This window comes from Piliocolobus tephrosceles, chromosome 1 (assembly GCF_002776525.5).
Source record: "Piliocolobus tephrosceles isolate RC106 chromosome 1, ASM277652v3, whole genome shotgun sequence".
NCBI lineage: Eukaryota > Metazoa > Chordata > Mammalia > Primates > Cercopithecidae > Piliocolobus > Piliocolobus tephrosceles.
Window position 1 is genome coordinate 211346841 of NC_045434.1, and position 23861 is coordinate 211370701.

The 23861-nt window shown below is 46.7% G+C and overlaps 1 protein-coding gene across 4 annotated transcripts in view; it reads right to left on the reverse strand.

Annotated features, from left to right (window-relative positions):
* Nucleotides 1-23861, reverse strand: part of PEX14 (peroxisomal biogenesis factor 14) — a 153336-nt gene that overhangs the window by 115796 nt on the left and 13679 nt on the right. For 2 of the 4 annotated variants that reach the window (XM_023215316.1, XM_023215315.1), the window contains one exon: nucleotides 19346-19393. In XM_023215316.1, the coding sequence (XP_023071084.1) occupies nucleotides 19346-19393 (48 nt within the window). Of the gene's footprint in view, nucleotides 1-2252; nucleotides 2931-19345; nucleotides 19394-19550; nucleotides 19604-23861 lie in introns of those variants that run through there. The other 2 variants (XM_023215318.2, XM_023215317.3) reach the window with 2 other exon arrangements.

The window sequence follows — 23861 nt, forward strand, 5'->3', positions numbered from 1 at the left end:
AGAATGTGACTCTGCTGTTTCTAACGCCATACACACACGCACGCGCGCACATATATTATTATTTTTTTCCTTTTTTTTCTATTTCCTTCTTTTCTTTCTTCTTTTTTTCTTTTTTGGCTACTCATTACCATTCTTTAACTGTTACAATTTATATCAGCATATAATGTTAAATAATTACAGGGAGCGGAGCTCACTCTAGTGAGGATATAAACGCGCTGTGGGAATCTACAGATTTAAACAAATAACACTCACAGCAGGGGGTGAGCGGATGAATTAGCATTAATATCCTGCCTGGGAGATCCCAGTGCACTGGTACTGCTTAAATACAGATCTTTTCTGTAACAGTCAATATGACAGCTCCCGGCAATACGGCCCCTTTCCCTTTCCCAGTCAATATAGCAGCCAGTGAAAATAGAAACGTCCCTATAGCAATCAATATAGCAGCCAGCTAAAATAAACCCTTCCCTTTTAAGGGCTATATAATAGTCAGCTAAATGGAAGAATTGGCACCCCTGCTGGATAGCTCAGCAGAGAAGCCAAGGAATGAGCAGCCCATGAGCACTAAAAGATCCTTCTGCTCCTCAAAGAGGCCCTGCCCAGGGAAGGGGAAGATATCCTTAGGTAGAGAACCAAGAGGGAGCCTGCGAGGGACACTTGGCTCCCAGGCCCTAGGAGTAATTACCCATGTCCTAAGCAGGCTATAGGACCACCCCTCACTGCGGTTCAATTAAAACGACCAGAAACTTTAGAATCCTTGTTCAGGCTGTCAGGGGAACAGGGGAACACACTGGTCTTTGGTGGGAACTGAGAGCATGTTGATTCAAACCCCGCCACCAGCCTGTTCCCACCTTAGCCCCAGAAGGGTAGGGTATTACGTGAACAGCCCGTGGTTTTCTGATTTCTAGCATCAGGGATAGCAGCTATGTTAGAATCAGACAACCAGGCAGGTGGGTGAAAAACAGCATCCATGTGCAATCCTACCCCAGTGTATATACAGAACTCACTTTCAGAACTCACAGCCATCAATTTGTTAACTATTGTGAAAACACGCTATTGTCTCCCACTCACATCATAGGAAACACCCTCACACTCTCCTTCATTGGAGGCATGCAGGAAAAAATTTATTCTAATATAAGTCAAAGAATGGCTCACTATGAAGGCCAAAATAGACCAAAGTGCTTTCAAAAAGAAGGAAAAGGGCCAGGCACGGTGGCCCACGCCTGTAATCCCAGCACTTTGGGAGGCCAAGGTGGGGGGATCACTAGGTCACGAGATTGAGACCATCCCAGCTAACACGATGAAACCTCATCTCTACCAAAAATACAAAAAATTAGCTGGGCGTGGTGGCACGTGCCTGTGGTCCCAGCTACTCAGGAGGCTGAGGCAGGAGAATTGCTTGAACCCAGGAGGCGGAGGTTGCAGTGAGCCGAGATCACGCCACTGCACTCCAGACTGGCGACAGAGCAAGACTCCACTATAAAAAATAAAAAAAATAAAAAAAAAAAGGAAGGAAAAGAACAGGGAGCATTTCATTTAAAAACGATCCTATGCATCTGAATATATTGTTCTTTTTCATTATAACTAGCTACTTCTAAAATTAGTTCAGTTGGATTTAAGGATTTGACAAATGTGGAATATAACCACTGACACCAGTGCAGGTTTCCAACCAACACCCCTGGAGTTAATGCTGGGATGCTGCTATGCTTCAAAGCAGGCGAGCATCAGGGACCCACCCCACCTTCATTAAAATTCCACAATCTGTCTGCCACCCTCTGGGTGAATCCACAGAAGTCCCTGTTTCCCTGGCCAGGTGTTTCAACACCCAGTGATGCTCATGTCATCAATCAGATGACTTAGTCAAGTACCACAGTGTCGGGTATCAGAAAAAAAGATCCAGAAAGTCCTGGTCTGACAGCTCTAGTCCTTAAATATTTAGACTCAGGCCAGGCGCGGTGGCTCACGCCTGTAATCCCAGCACTTTGGGAGGCCGAGGCGGGCGGTCACGAGGTCAGGAGATTGAGACCATCCTGGCTAACACGGTGAAATCCCGTCTCTACTAAGAATGCAAAAAATTAGCCGGGCGTGGTGGCGGGCGCCTGTAGTCCCAGCTACTCAGGAGGCTGAGGCAGGAGAATGGCGTAAACCCGGGAGGCAGAGCTTGCAGTGAGCCAAGATCATGCCACTGCACTCCAGCCTGGGCAACAGAGCGAGACTCCGTCTCAAAAAAAAAAAATTTAGACTCAACACCCCACCTAAGCCATGAGACTGAGCAGAAATTCTAGTATGTAACGCCTCAGGAGAGAAACAGGTTAACATGGTCAAGCCTCTCTTCTGGCAATACACATGTAGATGAGGTCCTGCAGTCCACAGAAGACTTGGAAGTCAAAGAGGTCACAGGGCCCAGAGACCACAGTCAGAGGTCCTATGTGCCACAGAGGTGAGAGATCTCACAGGCCACAGAAGTCAGAGATCCCACAGGCCAAAGAAGTCAGAGGTCTCACAGTTCACAGAATTCAGAGGTCGGGATTCCACAGAAGTCACAGCCCCACAGTCCATGGAAGGCAGAGGCCCCACACACAATCCACAGAAGTCATAAATTCTACAGTCCACAGATGTCAGCGTCCAGAGCCCACAGAAGTCAGGGTCCAGAGTCCACGGAAGTCAGGGTCCAGAGTCCACGGAAGTCAGGGTCCAGAGTCCACAGATGTCAGGGGTCCCTCATCTCTAGAAGTTATAGGTCCTACAGTTCATGGCAGACTTTCCTAGGAAAATTTAAACTCTGATGTGCATGGCCATTTCCATTTCTAAACCATACACAAAAATCTGAGGGGAGACACTCTCAATCAGATAGCAATAAAGCTGGAAAGAACGCATCATGATGTTAGCAAAAACCACTTCAACTACTCATGCCATCACAGCCATCAAAGGGGGGAGGCAGGAAGGAAGGGAGGGACAGACGAAGAGAGAGTAATGAAAGAGAAAATAACTCCGAAAAGAAAGGGGAAAATAGAAATATAAAAGATTGGAGAAAACAGAGGAGATAACAAAATGAAAAAGACAAAAACCTCACTTTGGCATTTCTAGTTTAAAGCTTTCAGGGCATTTTATGAAATGACAGTTGCAATAAAACAAATAGAATGGTGAGTCATCTGGGTTCCAACTTCTGAGTCAAAAGGGCTGTTTCTCGACAAAGCAGGGCCCCGCTGCCTGCACGTTTAACGATGCCTATCGGCGCACACAGCTACAGAACAGGATGTGGCGAGAACGAGGAGGTGGGAGTGAGCACTGTCTCTACTGGTCCCAGTGTCACTGCAAATAAAGACTGTCAAGATTTAAACCATAATAATGGAAAGGCTATAAAGGTCTCAGTTATAATGTTTCCTCTGATGTTCCCTTTCATAAAATGCCCTCTTTATGTTGCCTACGTAGCAGTCATCCACCGAACGTCGGCATATGTGTGCCCCAGTGGGAATGTTGCACCCTAAGTTCCTAGCAGGACGCCAGGCAGCAACTGTGCAATCCAACTCCTTGGCTCATCATCTCCATCGCACATAAGTGAGCACACACACTCACTCATTCCACAAATATGTATGAGTGCCTATTTTCTGCCGGGAGCTGAGCAATACGGTATATGCCCATCCCATACAGGGCTTAGCAAAGTGCCTAGGTGCCAAACACGCAGGAAACACATGCAAAATGTATACGGCCATACAACACAGGGACTCCTTTCCTACTCTGGCACCTAAAAGTCTTACATAAGTGCCTGGCAGCCTAGCAGGAAATGGGACTTTTCCTCCTCCATGCCAGAGCAAAGTACATAAGCTGGAACACGAATCAGATAGATGCTCAAAAAGGGGGCTTAATAGGGTGCCCACAAAGACTTGCTTTTACTTGGACACAGCAGACAAAAATATACAGAAACCTGATGTTTCAACGGAATTATTTATCTGCAGCCTGCCATCTAACCATTCTAGGCACCAGGGAACCTCAAAGGAGAATAGAAACAAAACCTCTGCAAATTAATACTTTGTAGACATGCCAAGGAGGCACGAACTAAGACAGACACCAGCAGCACGTGGAGGGATGAAATGAGGCTGAAACCTGTAAACCAGGGAGCCGTGTGATGCAATTAGAGAAGCCAAAGTCCAAAATGAGGAAAGGACCGATCTAGTCAAGCCCAACTTGGTGGCAGGTAGAGAATGATAACTCACATTTCTAGGTGTGCAGCCTGTGCCAACCACAAACCATCCCTGGGCTGCCTTCCCTGCTGATCTGTAATTGGTGGGTCAGTGATGGAGCTACCAATTATCTTGAGGCCCCCTGTATTTAGTTCACAGACAAAGGGAAGTGGGAGAGACCAGTTAGTAATGAGTAAGTAATGGCCACGAAAACACATTGTATTATACAGAGCTGCTTCAGCAGGAAAAGCCATTTGGAAAATAAAGCGTAAAAGAATAAAATAAGCTGGAGAAACTCAATTTTCTCCTCCCTTCCTCCCAAAGCCACACTTAGGATAAAATGAGGTTTGTGCAGGTTAATCCTTAAGAGGTAAGAAAAAAATGATTAAATACATTAAAAAAATCAATTGTACATTAAACCAAATCCAGGAACTGCAAAAACAAACACTGCGGCGTTGCTCCAGCCGGTATTAGCTCTGCCAGTCTGGTCGGTAGGGGATACCTCCACCTGAGGGAGCCCGCTGAGGTCACAGAAGACAAGTAGAGAGGAAGGGGAGAGAACCAGAGCTGGGAAGCGGGGTGGGACCACAGATCTGGGATTCACTGGAACTAAAGTTATTTCTAGATATTATAAAGGAAGAAATAAAACGCCTTACAAATGGGGCTCTGGGGACCGGGCTGAATTCTTCAAAAATCCAATAGAAATAATAATAATGAGAATCATTTGATAAACAGAAATTACAAAACATCTTACTGTCAAATGATGTGCCACTATTTCTCATTATTTCTTCTGTTTATTAACAAATTCTATTAACTGCCATTTTTCAGACAAGAGAGAGAGCTGGAGAGGTGAGGTGAAGAGGCATGCCTTTGCCGGGCGAGGTGGCTCACGCCTGTAATCCCAGCACTTTAGGAGGCTGAGGCAGACAGATCACGAGGTCAGGAGATTGAGACCATCCTGGCTGACACGGTGAAACCCCATCTCTACTAACAACAACAAAAAAAAAAAATACAAAAAAATTAGCCGGGCGTGGTGGCGGGCGCCTGTAGTCCCAGTTACTCGGGAGGCTGAGGCAGGAGAATGGTGTAAATCCGGGAGACGGAACTTGCAGTGAGCCAAGATCGCGCCACTGCACTCCAGCCTGGACGACAGAGCCAGACTCTGTCTCAAAAAAAAAAGAAAAGAAAAGAGGCATAAAGAGGCATGCCTTTGTCTTTCAGGAATGCCACTGTCTGCAATGGAGCTGGATGGAAACTCCTACCCTCCCCCAGTGCCCTGGGATCTTCAGATGAAAGCCTGAAAGAATGCAAAGCCACAGGAAAGTGGCCCTAGGTCACCCGCTCCTCCCTCAGTGGAGTCAAGGCTGAGAATTCTTAGTTAATCCTAAATAAACCTCACATGGCTGAAATGCTGTGGCCAATTTGCTTCCCTATGTGGACTGCAACCATCTGGTTCTGCCTGCAACCAGCCTTTCTCCTCCTGGGCACCTGCCTCAGCCACACATCTGGAAGATCTGGCAGGCAGGAGCATTCAGGGCACCGTAGGAGGTGCACTTCTGGGAGGGGAGGGAGCTGGGACTCACTCTGACAAGGCACAAGTTGCCCATATGTCAGTCTTGGGCCCCCAAGTCTAAAAAACTGGCACACCCAAGGCCGGGCGCGACGGCTCACACCTGTAACCCCAGCACTTTTGGAGGCCGAGGCAGGCGGATCACGAGGTCAGGAGATAGAGACCATCCTGGCTAACATGGTGAAATCCTGGTCTCTACTAAAAATACAAAAAAAAAAATTAGCTGGGCGTGGTGGCGGGCGCCTGTAGTCCCAGCTACTCAGGAGGCTGAGGCAGGAGAATGGCATGAGTCAGGGAGGCGGAGCTTGCAGTGAGCCGAGATCACGCCACTGCACTCTAGCCTGGGTGACAGAGCAAGACTCCGTCTCAAAAACAAAACAAAACAAAAACTGGCACATCTGAAATGTTCCCCTTTATGTGTTTCTGAAATAAGTCATCTAGAATTGAAGAGAAACCTCTGTAAGACTGGTTTGGATAGAGGGGAGGGAGTGGGGTTGGGGGGAAGTGCTGACAGGAAGAACAGGTAATCAACCACATGACACTGGTATTCCCAACAGAATTAAAGACACGTGCCCATGGGGGAGAGTTTCAAAATCTCTAAACATATTTGAGTGGGTTATCAATGTCTAGCTCTTGACAACAAGCAAGATCTGACAGAAAGATTTTACTCTCTTAAAGACATTTCTATTCTCTTATCTTCAAAGCAGGTGAACTTTGCTGCCTTAACTCCGACAATGAGGGATTTGTGGATGTTGATAGAAACACAGATAAAGGATTTACCTGAGGGGGCAGAGAAAGTAGAAATAAAAGATCCTGGATATTGTATTTTCTTTACTTATGTGGATTCCGGTGACTCCTTGGAGACCTGCAGGCACCACTTCAAGAGCTGGAGTCCAGAGCAAATTGCTCAATTGTCCAACCTTCTCTCTGCCAGCAGGAGACAGAACAACAAGCGGCTGCTGCCCCCTAGAAGCTACCAGGGACATGGCATCTTGCTATACAGACATCAGATGAAAAGATCCTATTATCTCCTCTCCATTCCATAACCTGTCATTAGTGAGGTACATGGGTGCAGACGCCTCCTCTGAGCACAAGGAGGCACACATCACCTGTGATAAATTAATAGGCGCCTTTTCAACAGCTAAGATGCACACAAAAGACTCCAACCACGGAGAGCACACTAAGGCAGCAGCCTCAGAAAGGAGGTACAGAATCACCAGGCAGCACTGAGCATCGGCTGCAGCTGCGTCTGTGCAGCGGGCGCCCCGCACACATGCTAGTGTGCCTGACAGCGCGGTCCACACCGCACCCATACCTGCTCTCCTCGTCTGCACAGGTTCAGCAGCATGGACACTGGCTTTGAATCCCAGTCCTGCCACTTCTTAGCTGTAGGAACCTGAATGCTCTGGACTCAGTTTCCTCACTGCAAAATGAGTAATTCTCACAAATTTGTTGGAATCAAACAAAGTAACCAAAATAAAGACACCAACAGCGAGGCCAGAATATTACAGAGTAGAAGCCCTCCTGGCCTATGTGATCGGAGACAGTAATTGTTCAGTTAATCAAAAAATCAGTTAAAGCAGGGAATCATTAAAAATGGAACCTGTTCCACATACCTAAAACATTTTCTATTAACTGAAAACCTATAAACATTCAGTTATGGCTGATCTTTTGATGTAACGCCAAGCCCTTTGCTTTGAGTGTGGGCCCGCAGACTGAAGTTCCCAGATGTCTTCTTGCATAAACCATACCCATAACACAGCCTCTACAATTTCTAAAGCAAAGTGAGAACTTCAAGACATCAGTAAAGCAATCAAAATACAGAATCTTCTAGATGTTTATGGTCGTCCGCTAATGTTTAACTGTCATCTCGCTCAACCTAATTTAACAGCAGTGTTTTTAGCAATTCACATTTAGCAAAGCATTTAACTTAGTTTTCATAAAACCCTCTTTTCACATTTCTCTTTATAGAACACATTATAGCCGGGCGTGGTGGCTCACACCTGTAATCTCAACACTTTGGAAGGCCGAGGCGGGCGGATCACCTGAGGTCGTGAGTTCGAGACCAGCCTGACCAACATGGAGAAACCCCGTCTCTACTAAAAATACAAAAAATTAGCCGGGCATGGTGGCACATGCCTGTAATCCCAGCTACTCAGGAGGCTGAGACAGGAGAATCATTTGAACCTGGGAGGCAAAGGTTGCGGTAAGTGAGATCATACCACTGCACTCCAGCCTGGGCAGCTACAAGAGCGAAACTCCATCTCAAAAACAAAAAAAGAGAACACATTATATTTGCAGAACCCTCTCCACACTCTTAGTTCACCCGTTTACATCATATTTAATACAGGTACACAGGTGTAGGGACAAACTAGCTCTCGGGGTACAGACGAGCGTGGGAGAGACTAGCTGAGGAGCTGCCTCATTCAGAGCACCAAGAGCCTGGTGAGTATGTTCCATGGGGCCCAAACAGCAAGCTGGTCAGACAGGGATGCCAAATGCAAGCTCCTGACACATTTTTTTAAATATGTTCTTATTGATACCCCTGCTTCATTTCACAAAAGATTCGAAATGACTCGCAAAGTACACATAAGCCTGTAATCCCAGCACTTTGGGAGGCTGAGGTGGGCAGATCCCTTGAGGCCAGGAGTTCAAGACCAGCCTGGCCAACATGACAAAACCCTGTCTTTACTAAAAATATAAAAATTAGCTGGGCATGGTGGCACACACCTGTGATCCCAGCTACTCAGGAAACTGAGGCACAAGAATCACCTGAACCCAGGAGGCAGAGGTTGTAGTGAACCATGATCGTGCCATCGCACTCCAGCCTGGGCAACAGAGCGAGACTCTGTCTCAAAAAAAAAAAAAAAAAAAATACACACAAGCTGGGCCCAGTGGCTCACACCTGTAATCTTAGCACTTTGGGAGGCTAAAGAGAAGGTTCACTTGAGCCTAGAAGTTTGAGACCATTCTGGCCAACACAGTGGGACCTTGTCTCTACAAAAAATTTAAATAAAAATTTAAGGCCGGGCACAGTGGCTCAAGCCTGTAATCCCAGCACTTTGGGAGGCCGAGACGGGCAGATCACGAGGTCAGGAGATCAAGACCATCCTGGCTAACCCGGTGAAATCCCGTCTCTACTAAAAAATACAAAAAACTAGCCGGGCAAGGTGGCGGGCGCCTGTAGTCCCAGCTACTCAGGAGGCTGAGGCAGGAGAATAGCATGAACCCAGGAGGCGGAGCTTGCAGTGAGCTGAGATCCAGCCACTGCACTCCAGCCTGGGCGAAAGAGCGAGACTCCGTCTCAAAAAAAAAAATTTTTAATAAAACTTAAAATAAAATAAAAGTAAACATTTCAAAGTACACACAAGACGACGAGACACAACAAAGGAAAAGAATAGTAAAGGGGGGAAAAAAGACTTTGTTTTGTTTTTGAGACAGGTCTCGCTCTGTCACCCAGACTCACCGTAATCATGATCTCCTGGGTTGACACAATCCTCCTTCCTCAGCCTCCAGAGTAGCTGGGACTACAGGCTGTAGCCAACATGCCCCACTAATTTTTGTATTTTTTAAAGAGATGGCACCTTGTCACATTGCCCAGGCTGACCTCAAAACTCCTGGGCTCAAGCAATCCTCCTGCCTCAGCCTCCCAAGATGCTGGGACTACAGGTGTGAGTCACCATACCTAGCCTAAAAGATGTTTAATACCTGTTCTTTACTCTCCTTCTCCATCAAAATCCACTATCGGTAAATGCTAGTTAAATGAAACCATTTATAGAAATAATCAGGCCAGGTGTGGTGGCTCACACCTGTAATTCCAACACTTTGGGAGGGAGGCCAAGGTGGACAAATCACTTGAGGTCAGGAGTTCTGAGACCAGCCTGGCCAACATGGTGAAACCGTGTCTCTACTAAAAATACAAAAACTTAGCTGGGTGTGGTACCGCACACCTGTAATCTCAGCTACTGAGGCTGAGGCAGGAGAAGAGCTTGACCCTGGGAGGCAGAGGTTGCAGTGGACCAAGATGGCGCCACTGCACTCCAGCCTGGCTGACAGAGTGAAACAAGAAGAGGGGAGGGGAGGGGAGGAGAGGAGAGGAAAAGGCAAGAAAGAAAAGAAAGAGGGAAAGGAGAGGAGAGGAGACAGAGGAATCGATCAACTTGTATGCTTGATTGCCAGCAACTCCTTGCTACCATAAGGCTGGAAAAAGTGGCCCTGGTCCTAAAGACCCACTTGCCATGGGGCTGGCTGGGTCAACACAGAGAGAAAGGCCTCTTGGCAGACACAGCTGGGTAAAGGGAATGATCACTGACCCAGAGCACTGCCCCACACACTCTGCACACAAACAGGAGAGCTGTGCCCCCAGGGTCACTGTGAAGGCAAGAGGTCACAAAAGTGGCAGCATGTCTTCTTCTTGACAGGGGTAATTTATCCAGACTCCTGCTCCACTGGGGGCTATGAGTTAGTTCCTCTCTGCCTCTGACTGTCAAGGAGTGCCCCTGGATAGATTTACTTCAAGAATCACTCAGTGTCGGCCCCATCTCTAGACTGTTCAGACAAACTCATAATGGCAGAGAGAAGATTTGTGGAGCAACAAGCATAAATCTCGGTTATAACTACAAACCATAAAAGAAAGGAGAGCTGGGAGGGAAGAAGGAAGGGCGGTGAATACGTCCTTCTCCAAAGCACCACTTTATCTTCCTGCGGTTTCTCACAGGGCATAAGTGGGACTAACTACAAGATCATATTTTTCAAGCCAAAAATCAGTCTGCACGGTTTGACAATGAGCTAAAATATTTTAAATTACAATTATCCTGGAAAATGGGCCGAGCACAGTGGCTCACACCTGTAATCCCAGCACCTGGTGGATCACTTGAGGCCAAGAGTTCGAGACCAGCCTGGCCAACGTGGCAAAACCCCATCCCTACTAAAAATAAAAAAATTAGCTGGGCATGGTGGTGGGCACCTGTAGTCCCAGCTACTCAAGAGGCTTAGGCAGGAGAATCACTTGAACTCTGGAGGCAGAGGTTGCAGTGAGCTGAGATAGCGCCACTGCACTCCAGCCTGGGTGACAGAACAAGACTCTGTCTCAAAAAAGAAAAGAGAAGAAAAAAGAGGAAAGATTCTCCTGGAATACGCAGGGTACTTGGTTATCTTAACCAGCACAACAGTCAATGGTTTTCAAACTGGGGGCTTTTAGATTTATCCTGAGTCTGCCCCCATGGAACACCTACGCTTTAGATCACACTTAAAAAAACACTTTTACATGAAAATTCTTTGAAACTGATGACTGACCTTAATCAAAAGAAAAACATGTTAACAGCATTCCCCTGCCCAAATAAAAGTTTTGCAGATCACATCTTCAGCAATGGTAGGGCGTATAAAGGAGCACTAAGATTATACCTCTAGGAGAAAAGGGAGGAAATGAAACTTTTTATTTTGAAAGAATGATGCTAGGGATAAGATCAAAGACTGAATTCCAAGCCGGGTGTGGTGGCTCACACCTGTAATCCCAGCATTTTGGGAGACTGAGGCAGGGGGATCACTCGAGCCCAGGAGTTCGAGACCAGCCTGGGCAACATAATGAAATCTCGTCTCCACACAATTTTTTTAATTAAAAAATTAGCTGGGCATGGTGGCATGCACTGGTAGTCCCAGCTACTTGGGAGGCTGAGGTGGGAGGATCACCTGAGCCCAAGAGGTGGGGGGCTGCAGTGAGCAATGATTGTGCCACTGTACTCGAGCCTGAGTGACGGAGCAAGACCCTATCATAAGCAAGACCCTGTCATGAAGGGAAGGAAAGGAAAGGAAAGGGGAGGGGAGGGGAGGGGAGGGGAGGGGAGGGGAGGGAAAACTGAATTTCCCCAATCACTGAGTAGCTCTGATAAAAGGCACCTGAGTGCTCAGTTCCTCAGTTCCCACATCCTCAAAATAAGGACACTGCCCACTTATCCAAGAGTCGGGGCCCCTGATTACAGGAACAGCAGCAAATATCAAGCATTACTATAAAAGCCAGGAACCTAAAGTATAAACAAAGCTGAATAACTTCTTCAAATTCCATTTATTTAATTATTACTCCTAAGAGTTTCGATTCATCTAATAATTATTTGTAAAAGGGCACCTTAAAACTGGAAAGCAACCTCTTCATTTACCTGAAAGAGGAAACAATTTAAAGGGCACCGCCTAGTCTATGCAAGAAACCTGCTGTCTGTGATAGGAAGGACAGAGGAAAAAGAGGCAGTCATTTCAAAATCAGTTAGTGGCCTAGAGATCATAACCACCCAGAAACGGAATGAGGCTGTGCTCAAGTTCATCCCTTTCAGCATCCAGTTCTTACCAGCTTTCTTCGGCAGATCTGGCAGAGGAGGTGGGAATCACAGGCACTCTCCCAACTAGCAGTCAGTATACACGGACACTAGTGTTAGAAACGTTTTCTTCACTGACACCTTTACATTGTTGATGGGAGAGGAGTGAGGAAAGACACTAGCCAACACTTTTTCCTCTCTGAAAAGTGCCTAAATCTCAGGCCCAGGATGCTGGATCTGATCATGCTGACAACGTTACCTTCAGTGAAGTGCACTGTGAGCCCATCCGTGGTTTATATTTTATTTTAGTCCCCAAGTTTCTCTGCAGCAGTTGTGAGGGGCACCCTGATGAATATGTTGCTAGTAATGGTTTAAGCACCAAAATTTTTGTAGATGATTTACTGTTTGGGCAGGGGGAGTGGCTTTTGAGACAGGGTCTGCTGTGTTGCCCACACTGGAGTGCAGTGGTGTGATCAAAGCTCACTGTAGCCTCAACCCACTGGGCTTAAGCAATCCTCCCACCTCAGCCTCCCAAGGACTACAGGCACTCACCACCATATCTGGCTAAATTTTTTTGTAAAGACAAGTTTCACTATGTTGCCGAAGCTGGTCTCAAACCCCGGAACTCAAGCAATCCTCCCGCCTCTTCCTTCCAAAGTGCAAGGATTACAGGCGTGAGCCACCACACTCAGCCAATGATTTGCTTTTTAAAGATAAATTAATAAAGCGGATTTTGAATTATCCCTATAATATCACCCTCAATCGCTTGCATCCCGACAGACGTTCCTGAGCAGGAAAAAGAGGTGGAGGTGACAACTAGTTTCAGCAAACCTAACTCCGCACAGAAATCAACCACTACAGACTTTTTAAATAATTATGTTTAATACTTCAGAATTAGGTTTGTCATATTTATATATTTTTCCTGGAAAATGACAAGTTCCTGAAATCTCTGAATGGCTGGTTTCATTACCCATGTGCTTATAAAACACTTTCGGCCGGGCGCAGTGGCTCCCGCCTGTAATCCCAGCACTTTGGGAGGTCGAGGCAGGTGGATCACGAGGTCACAAGATCGAGACCATCCTGGCTAACACGGTGAAACCCCATCTCTACTAAAAAATACAAAAAATTAGACGGGCGTGGTGGCGGGCACCTGTAGTCCCAGCTACTCAGGAGGCTGAGGCAGGAGAATGGCGTGAACCCAGGACACGAAGCTTGCAGTGAGCCGAGACCGTGCCACTGCACTCCAGGCTGGGCAACTGAGCAAAACTCTGTCCCAGGAAAAAAAAAAAAAAAAAAACACACTTTCATGAATACAGTATCAAAATCAATTTTGTTTCCCCATAAAATGCTTAAATGTTATAAAATACGTATGTATTGTCATATACATGCATATACACATGCATACAGGCATACATGAGTGCACACAAAGAAACGTATTGAGCATGTTAATGTCATTCTTCAGAAATGTTTTGGTGGGGCCAGGTGTGGTGGCTCATGCCTGTAGTCCCAGCACTTTGGGAGGCCAAGGCAGGAGGATCACTTGAGTCCAGGAGTTCGAGACCAACCTGGCCAACATGGTGAAACCCCATCTCTACTAAAAATACAAAAATTAGCTGGCCGTGGTGGTGCACGCCTGTAGTCCCAGGTACTCAGGAGACTAAGGCAAGAGAATCGCTTGAACCCAGGAGGCAGAGGTTGCAATGAACAGAGACTGCACCACTGCACTCCAGCCTGGGTGACAGAGCGCAAAACCATCTCTAAAAAAGAAATGTTTTGGTGGGAAAAAAAATGAGAACCACTTATCCACAGTGAACCTGCTGACAAGTACACCAAAGTATTCTAACCATAAAAGTCACAAAAGATACAAATACTGAGGAGACTATGCCAGGAATACATGTTAGAGGTCTCTGGCAGACAGGCAAACAGGCAACTGGCTGTAGCTATTCTTTTTGCTTTTTTTTTTTTTTTTTTTTTTGAGACAGAGTCTGGCTCTGTCACCCAGGCTGGAGTGCAGTAGTGCAATCTCGGTTCACTGCAACCTCCGCCACCTGAGTAGCTGGGATTAGAGGTACCTGCCACTACACCCAGCTAATTTTTTTCTTTTTTTTTTAGTAGAGATGGGGTTTTGCCACGTTGGCCAGGCTAGTCTTGAACTCCTGACCTCAGGTGATCCACCTGCCTCGGCCTCCCAAAGTGCCGGGATTACAGGCGTGAGCCACCGTGCCTTGACAATTCTTAAAGACATCACAGTATTGGCTCCCTGAATCCATCAAAATACACCTTCTGATTACCAGTCTCTGGTTAACTGGCTTGAAAACCAAAGAGAAAATCTTGGGTATCCCAGGGGTAAGGTGGATGAGATTCCCCAGGACTGAGATCAAATACATGATGTAGAACCCCCTGGACAAGGTACCATCTGAGCCTCAGGAAGAAACCTGAGGGTACTTTGGCACTTGGAGAGCAAAACTACTGAGACGCAATCTAGATCTGCAACTGCAGAGCGTCTTTATTTTGAAGAATTCAGCATACCAAAAAAATAGTAATCCTAGAAAAAGGTGATAAAGTAGAAATTGCTGTCATCAGTTATTAAAAAAACTGTAGGCCGGGCGCGGTGGCTCAAGCCTGTAATCCCAGCACTTTGGGAGGCCAAGACGGGCGGATCACGAGGTCAGGAGATCGAGACCATCCTGGCTAACATGGTGAAACCCCGTCTCTACTAAAAAATACAAAAAACTAGCTGGGCGAGGTGGCGGGCGCCTGTAGTCCCAGCTACTTGGGAGGCTGAGGCAGGAGAATGGCATAAACCCGGGAGGCAGAGCTTGCAGTGAGCTGAGATCCGGCCACTGCACTCCAGCCTGGGCGACAGAGCGAGACTCCATCTCAAAAAAAAAAAAAAAAAACCGTAGTTTGGGGCGAGGTACGGTGGCTCACACCTGTAATCCCAGCACTTTAGGAGTCCAAGGTGGGCCGTCCAAGGTGGATCAGGAGATCAAGACCATCCTGGCCAACATGGTGAAACCCTGTCTTTACTAAAAATACAAAAATTAGCTGGGCATGGTGGCGCGTACCTGTAATCCCAGCTACTCAGGAGGCTGAGGCAGGAGAATCGCTTGAACCCGGGAGGCGGAGGATGCAGTGAGCCGAGATCACACCACTGCACTCCAACCTGGCGACAGAGCTAGACTCCGTCTCAAAAAAAAAAAAAAAAAAATTGTACTTTGGGATTATTTTGGTGGAGAGATGCAGGAAAGAGGACAGAAAGAAAAAACTAAAAGAACCTACACCTAAAAGTTAAAGGAAGAGACGATGGCCAAGGAGAGAGAACTTGGTGTCAAAGAGCAAAAAGCTAAAATTCTAGTTTAGCCAAAACCCATAAGCCCTGTGTAAAGTAGATGAGCTATAGTATTGCTGAACACTGAGAAGCTGAGTTGAAACAAGTGAGCAGATGTGTAAATCAAATCTTATTTACTGCTTGCTTCGAATAACCAAAAATCATAGGACTAAGTGGGAACCTCAAAAGTTTACTTAACCCAAGTTTCAGTATCCAAGCAAGATGGGAACTCAATTACCCTATGCAGACAACTGTCCGCTCATTCTAAAATACCTATAGACCAGGCAGGGATTTGGTTCTGCCAGGACAGCACAAGGAGCCGGATCCAGAGACTCTGTGTGGGCCTGAGGACAGGCACACAACTGTGGCTAGAAAACCAGGGTCTGCGGGAAATTCACAGGTTTTCACAGGTCTGGGGGAAGCTGGAGGTCAGTACTCTGGAGGCCTGTCTGAACTCCTTGCCTCAGCAGGCAAAGCTCAGTGAAGAGAGTATAAAGAGAAGAAAGTAACCAGCCATTTTAACTTTGGCAGAGTTTTGTCAACAACAGAGAATTTCAACTTGGAGTTTGCAGAATTTCTCAAGACTGGTCTGTTCACCAATCTCCAGCCCTAATGACATTATGATATTAGAGAGCAACTACTCCTCTGAGATGGTCAATGTTGCTGGGTTGGTTTGATTTGGAGGCCAGGGTTGGGGCAGGATTTAACGGGCAAGAAAAGGAAACATGCAGCGTCACTACTTTGCTAGAATCAAGGCCAGGATTTGGCTATAAACACGAATGTATCGTTTAGAGACTACAAGATTATATTTCTCACCACAAAATCTCAAAACTGCTTTTATGATTCAGAGTGGACAGAACTGAAAATCAAGTCCTTTGCCCAGCAAATAAAACAAAACAATCATGCACATATTGACTACATCACAATGTCACCTGCACCGCACTGACTACTAAAGAGAACTTCTTCTGTCGTACTTTACTTTTATTTTTATTCTTTTTTTGTTTTGTTTTGTTGCAGAGACAGAGTCTTGCTCTGTTGCCCAGGCTGGAGAGCAGCGGCATGATCATAGCTCACTGCAGCCTCGAACTCCTGAGCTCAAGTGATCCTCTGGCTTCTGCCTCCTGAGCAGCTGAGAGTATAGGCGTGAGCCACCAAGCCCGGCTAATGTTAAAATTTGTAATAGCGATGGGAGCTCTCTATTTAGTGCAGGCTGGTCTCAAACTCCTGGCCTCAAGTGATCCCCTGACCTTGGCCTCCCAAAGTGCTGGGATGATAGGCATGAGCCACTGCACCCGGCCAGTAACTTACTTTTTTAATAAGGGGAAAAATTATTTCAAAGTGATCATCTAGTCTGGGACAAAGAATAAGATTGTTTGCCTTTAGTGTAGAGACCAGGCAACTTCCATTAAGGAATTCTATGAAAAATATGCATTCAGTTAAAAACAAAAAGAATATATACTTCCTGAAGCTTAAAGGAAAAAATAATAATAATAAAAAACAAAAACAAAACAACTTAGCAGTGTGTTCCCCCAACACTGAAATATCCCATCCCTCGAGGCCTGGCTTCAAGTTTCACAAAAGCCATCCTTAAGTGTCCCCTCGCCCTCCGCAGAGCTCTTCTTTCTCTGAATAACTGGGGGCTCTCTCCTACGCCCAATCAGGCAGCTCTGCACCAAATGATACACAATGTTGTGCTATTTGCTAAAATTACATACAGTCGTGTGCAGTTTGCTAATTATTTCATGTGTATAAATGCCTTTTCTTCCCCAAGTAAAATACGTGAATTACTCGAGAACAAGGTTTAGTTTTATTCCTCAATTGTTCCCCATCCTCAGGCCTGAGCTGGGCTAAGCTGAGCACGCAGGAGACGGCGAACACACATGGCCTGAGAAAGCGCCCTCCCTGTGGAAGGGCTGAGTGCTGTGTGTTTTCATGAACCACCACACTGAGCTGTGGGGCTTTCTGTGCAAGGGGGCTGCCCATCCCGTGTCCCCGTCCTGCCACACGAGTCCTCAGCAGGCTCCTCTGCCCGACACCCTCCCAACACCACTCCCAGGAGGAAGAAGTAGTTCACACAAGACCACGCGCCTCGGCTGGTGCCCCCGTTTAATCAGGCTGCTGCAAATGCTTGGCCAAAAGCAATAAGGGCATGACTGAGAGACTGTGGGAGTTTAATATAAAAAAATTAATAAACAAAAAAGGGAGGGAAGGAGAAAGGGTCTACCTTTTAATAGGGCCCTAATTACCCAACTCATAGGATCAGCCCAAATGAGATGGGAGTTTATTTCGGGGTTTTTTTAATTATTTTTTTTATATATATATAAATTGCTGCTATGTGTTTTCTTTCCTCTGAGCAATTATGCAGCAAGTACGTAAAGAGGAGAAAAAATATTAATTAAATATAAGGTAATTGTGGAGTTGGCCTGGAGAGAATGAGTCTGAACTCTGGACGATCACAGGCTACTAGGGTTTGAAGACTGCTCAGGGCCTCCCAGAAAAGAAAGAAATAAAAATACAACCAACCAATAAGCAGATGCACAGTGCAGCAGGAAGAGCAGGGCACAGAAACAGCAGCAGAGCAAGGGGTCTGCAGGGCTCCAAACACCAGAAATCAGTGAGCTGGCCAACTGCTCAGGGCTCCCAAAGAGCTTGTCGAATCAAGCCCCAAAAGATGGACTGGCCAGTCTTCCCGTGATCAGTTAAATGGGTACACCAAAATTGGAAAAGACAGAGGAAAGAGAGGACTGCCACAGCCTACAGTGTCCAATCTGTACTTCAGTCGCAAACCACCACAACTTCGGCCTGAGGGGCACTGAGGCAGGCCCAAGGGAAGCCAGCAGACGTCCTGAGGCACTGGCAAGGCAGGGCCTCCTTGGCTTTCCCACCACCATGACCTCAAGGAAGGATCTGGGCAATATCAAAAGAGTGAAACGAGGCCACCATGGGAGTACCGGGATATAAGCCCGTAACTGGTGACATAACAGCAGGTGACACAAATGACAACACTGCTCCCCTGAAACAGTCCCGGCAGTGCTTGTATCACCTCGGCCTTTCTACAGACAGCTCAACTGGATCCAACTCGCCCTTAGCCTGGGAAAGACTTTGTACACGCTGGAATTCAGACATGTTCATACCCGCTAAGGCCCTCACGTCATCTCCTCCCACGACTGCCAGATGGGGAGTGAAGCAAAGCAGGTGAAACCACAGGCCCTGTTGAAACAAAGCCTTGGCAGTACAGCCCTACGCCTGCTATCGCTAGGCAGGAAGAAAAGCTCTGAAAAGTTAAACCTGGAGCTGGCTCTGCCATCAAACTTATCTGGTTTGTACAGAACCAGTCTTACTACCCAGCCAAGAGGATTTACAGCAGGCCCTGAAAAGCAAAAAAGAATGAAAATGGGGTGGGCAGCCAGGGACTCTGGCCGCTAAATGAAAAGCACATGGGAGAGAAAATTACCTGTAGGGCTTACCAGGCCTCTTCCCTATCCACAGTGTAAGAAGACAGTGTTGGGAATGACTATCACACAATTACCCACCAGGCAAAACCAGAATTCCGTCGCTTACCTGTTCTTTAAAGGCCACTGAGGCACTCACACCCTAAGGGGCAGAGCAGGGGGCGGGTACTTCAGACAGTCTAGAAGCCCAGCCACCTCACTCCACCTCAGCCTCCCACAGGCGCAGGAATCTCACTAATTACTATCGATCAGCCACAAACAAAGTGGCGCAGGACCATCTGGGGTGGATGCTTTTAGTTCTAGAAAAGACCAGGCTTTACTAAGGGGAGATCTCAGTCATCTCTGCACGTGAGAAGAGAAGTCAGAGGTCACTGATAGAGGCAGTCTCTAGGTAACAGCTACTTTTAAAGGGACACTACTGATGCAGAACCATAGGAACAGAAGGTTTCTTTTCACTCGCATGGCATTTTAATTACTAGAAAGTGATACCACACATCTTAGGTACTTACCAGCGGCTCTCGAGGCAGCACATTTTCACTTCCTGGAGTAGAGCTTGGCTGCAAAGAAAAATGGAAACAAAAATAAGATCACAGTGCCACCCAATGGACATCAAAAAACCAAAGATGTTCCATTCTCAAACGATGCACGCTAGCACCTCTTTCTCACATCTCTCACCGGTTTTTCATGACATGAAAGTATTCTGCAGTGGACTACCTGTAAAAAGTAGCCCAAAGACTCTGAATGCAGCAGGGAAGATAGACTGTTTCTGGGTTCGCTGCCACAGCACTCCAAGAACAAGGCTTGGTTCTGCTCAGGAAGGCCCACGACCACCTACTGAGCAGCAAGGGCTGGGGACAGTCACAAAATCCACGAGAAGAGTAGAGTCCAGAGAAAAGGCTTGAACACAGAGCGCAACACCTCCTCTTTCTGCCACCTCCCCAACGTCAGGGGACTGGGAAGAAAAGCCGCGCAGCAGTGGAGAACCAGATTCCACCACCAGGGGGCCCCAGCTGCCCACGCTCAGGATTTTCTCTGGGCATCTAATTTCTGGAGCCCAGAAGCCAGTAAACCACACGGGTGCCTATTTATCCCCTGCCACTAAGGACACCACCCCACAATAGTAAAGGAAGTACCAGGCTTAAATCCTTCTTGGAAATAAGCTAGTGACAGGCTGACATATAAGCAGACCAACCTCCAGGCGAGCAGGCAGCACTGCAGCTGAGCCCCTGGCTCTAGCCTGTTTCCTCCTCCTTGGGGCCACTACCTCACCCTCACAGGCACCTTCGACCCTTGACTGACCCGGCCAAAATTCAGAGAAAGGCAGAGGCAGAGGTAGAGACAGATTCTGAAGAAATTTACAAATCTCCAAAAGAATAAAGCAAGCAGGTATGATGCTAAGTGAGCTATGATTAGTTTACTGTGACTGATGGTCAGGTCAATTGCCATCTATCTACAGATAATATCCAGACGAGTGCAGCGAAATCTGTGTGTCCCAGGAGACAGCCTGCAGCCTCCATTCTCCCAGCTATTACAGATCAGATGGAAGTGCCAGGCTGCCTTGAAAAAGGACAGAAGCCCAGTCCACAGAGGGGTTCCCAAAGAATTCCTCATGCCAGTTGCTACCACATAGCTGGCACACAGCACAGTGGCAAGCACTCTGCTGGATGAAGGACTCTATCCCTCCATCCGAAGTCCTGTCCCAAAAGCCTCACCACCCAGGACAAGAGGTCAGCCAGCAGGAAACTATCTAGAGTGAGGGTCAGTCTCAGGGAATCTGAGCAAGCTTTCCCTGCCTCCCTGCCTCCCGCCCTCCCCAAGCTCCAGACATTGCTAAGTTCAAACCTTTAGAGCTCCAGCCCATGCCCCTCTGAGGTACACATCTGACTGCCTTCCTGCCTCTTCTTTGACTTAAGCTGCCCTGGAGCAGACTCACAGTCCTCTCTGCCACCTATGTCTTCTTCCAGCATTCCCTCTTGGCATGCTGGGACAAACCACCAAACGATGTAAACTAGAATCCAAAAGGCCATCTTGAGACAGCTCTTTCTCCCTTGCTCCCAGAGCTAACTCATTACATCAAGTCTGTCAACATTCCTTCCTCAATATTCATGGAAGAGTAGTGTAAATGCTGGCACTTTGGGAGGCCCAGGTGGATGGATTGCTTGAGCCCAGGAGTTTGAGACTAGCCTGGGCAACATGGCAAATCCTCATCTCTACAAAAAATACAAAAATGGGCCAGGTATGGTGGTGTGCACTTGTACTCGCAGCTATTCAGGAAGCTGAGGCAGAAGGATCCCTTGAGCCTGGAAATTCAAGGCTGTGGTAAACTGTGATCACACCACTGCACTCCAGCCCAGATGACAGAGCCAGACCCTGTCTCAAAAAAAATTTAAAAGTCCATGGAAACAATCCGTTCGTTTTTCTCCATCTCTACTGCTATCACTTTGGTCCAATCTACTAAAATCCCCTGCCTAGACCTCTGCGTCAGCCTTCTCATCAGTGCTGGTGCTCTTCCAATTCCTATTCTGTGATGCAAACAGACTATCATTTCCAAAGGAGAATCTGATCGTCCCATTCCTTATCCACCCACTCACCCCAGTAAACACAACAAATTTAAGGGCTTCTCATTGCTCTTAAAAGACAAAAAACCGCAGCATGGCCTACAAGGCCTAACATCTACTCTGACTACATCTCAGGTCTCAAGTGGCACCACATTCCCCACTTCTGCCCCCTACAGACGCACTGGCCTTTGCTTTCTCTGTCACTGCGCCTCTGCACATGCCCTTCCTTCCCTTCCTTCCCTTTAATTCATCCTTCAGATCAAGCTAAGACACTTCCTCAGGGAAACATTCCTTCTCTGACATCCATGACTAGGTCAGATCTCCCTATGACACACTCACGTAGCACCACCTGCCTCTCCTTCAAGGACCTGAGCAGACCTGCAACTTTACATCTGTGTGACTATTGGGCTAAGGCCTGTCTCTCTCACCAGATGATAAACTCCACGTGTGCAGAAACTGCCTGTGTTTGCTTGTCACTGTATCCCCGGGGCCTAGGACAGTGCCAGGCACAGAGGAGGCCTTCAATAGAAATTTGTTGAATGGGCCGGGCGCGGTGGCTCAAGCCTGTAATCCCAGCACTTTGGGAGGCCGAGACGGGTGGATCACGAGGTACGAGATCGAGACCATCCTGGCTAACACGGTGAAACCCCGTCTCTACTAAAAAATACAAAAAACTAGCCGGGCGATTTGGCGGGCGCCTGTAGTCCCAGCTACTCGGGAGGCTGAGGCAGGAGAATGGCGTAAACCTAGGAGGCGGAGCTTGCAGTGAGCTGAGATTCGGCCACTGCACTCCAGCCTGGGCGGCAGAGCGAGACTCCGTCTTAAAAAAAAAAAAAGAAAAAAGAAAAAAAAAAAGAAATTTGTTGAATGAATGAATAAATGAACGAATGGGCAACAAAAAACTGAACAATGGTGACAACTCAACTGAATGGATTATTTAGATTCTTCAGTTCATTATCTTCCTGAGGGTTTTCCTCCACTCCACTTGGTAGATACTAAGTGCTAACATTCACTTAGCTCTTTCCTTCTTTAATTTTCACAGTAAGTATATCAAATTACTGCTGATGAGGAAACTGAGGCAAAGAAGTTAAATAACTTGCCCATGATTACTCAGATAGTAACTGGTACTACAGAGATTTGAACACTTCTACTTAATCAAAATAAGCAAGTTTTGTTTAAACCACATTTTATTAAGCAACAACCTTAATGCTACCCCATAAATAATAATGTAGGTTATTTGACCAGTCAAAACACACAAAAGCAAACAGCTTTAGTATTTAGGAAGCCCCATTCTGACTTAACCCAAAACTTTCTTCCTAAAATAAAACTAATCACTATGAATTGTTTTCACCAAGGAACTGCTCTTAAAATTAGTTCATCCCTTGAACAGCTAGTATTTACCAGAGGGAAGAACTTTAAATGGTACACAGTGCCAAATATGTCTCTTTCATCATATATCCTTTAGTATCTTTTAAATTATAAGCCATGTAAATGAATTGTTTTAAAAAATGTAATATTAAAAGTAAAAAAGAAAGCCTCCCTCTCATTCCAACCCTAAGGGACCCACACTGACACTGGTTCCTTGTATATTCTGCCAAGGATATTCAAAGCATATAAGAAGTATGGCCGGCAGAGCACGGTGGCTCATGCCTGTAATCCCAGCACTTCGGGAGGCTGAGGCGGGCGATCACTTGAGGCCAGAAGTTAGAGACCAGCCCGGCCAACATGGCAAAACCCCATCTCTACAAAAAAATGCAAAAATAAGCTGGGTGTGGAGGTGCATGCCTGTAGTCCCAGCTACTCGGGAGGCAGAGGCACAAGAATCGCTTGAACCCAGGAGACGGAGCTTATAGTGAGCTGAGATCACGCCACTGCACTCCAGCCTGGGTGACAGAGTGAGACCCTGTCTCAAAAAAAAAAAAAAAAAAATGGAAGAAGCAGCATAGCCAAGTGTAATGGCTCACACCTATAAACCCGGCACTCTGGGAGGCTACAATGGAAGGATCACTTAAAGCCAGGAGTTTGAGACCAGCATGGGCAACACAGCAAGATCCCATCTCTACAAAAAATTTAAAAATTAGCTTGGTGTGGTGGTGCATCCTGTAGTCCCAGCTACTCAGGAGGCTGGGGAAGGAGGATTGCTTGACCCCAGGAGGCAGAGATTACAGTGAGCTATATGGTGCCACTGTATTCCAGCTTGGTCAACAGAGTAAGACCCTGTCTCAAAAACAAAAAAAGGATACATGTGTATGCATAATTCCTACCATGGAATTTGAAACAGCAACACTCCAAATTCCTCAAGTCATGGCTTCCCAGAGCCATAGTCCCAGTTTGAAGGTGGGAATACAAATGTGAGCCACCACACCCAGCCTTTTTAAAAATTTTGTTAATCGTGGAATACCCTGTGTTTTTAAACAGTACTACTTATTTTTTTAAAAAATCTTCCACAATACTAGCTCTTTAAAAA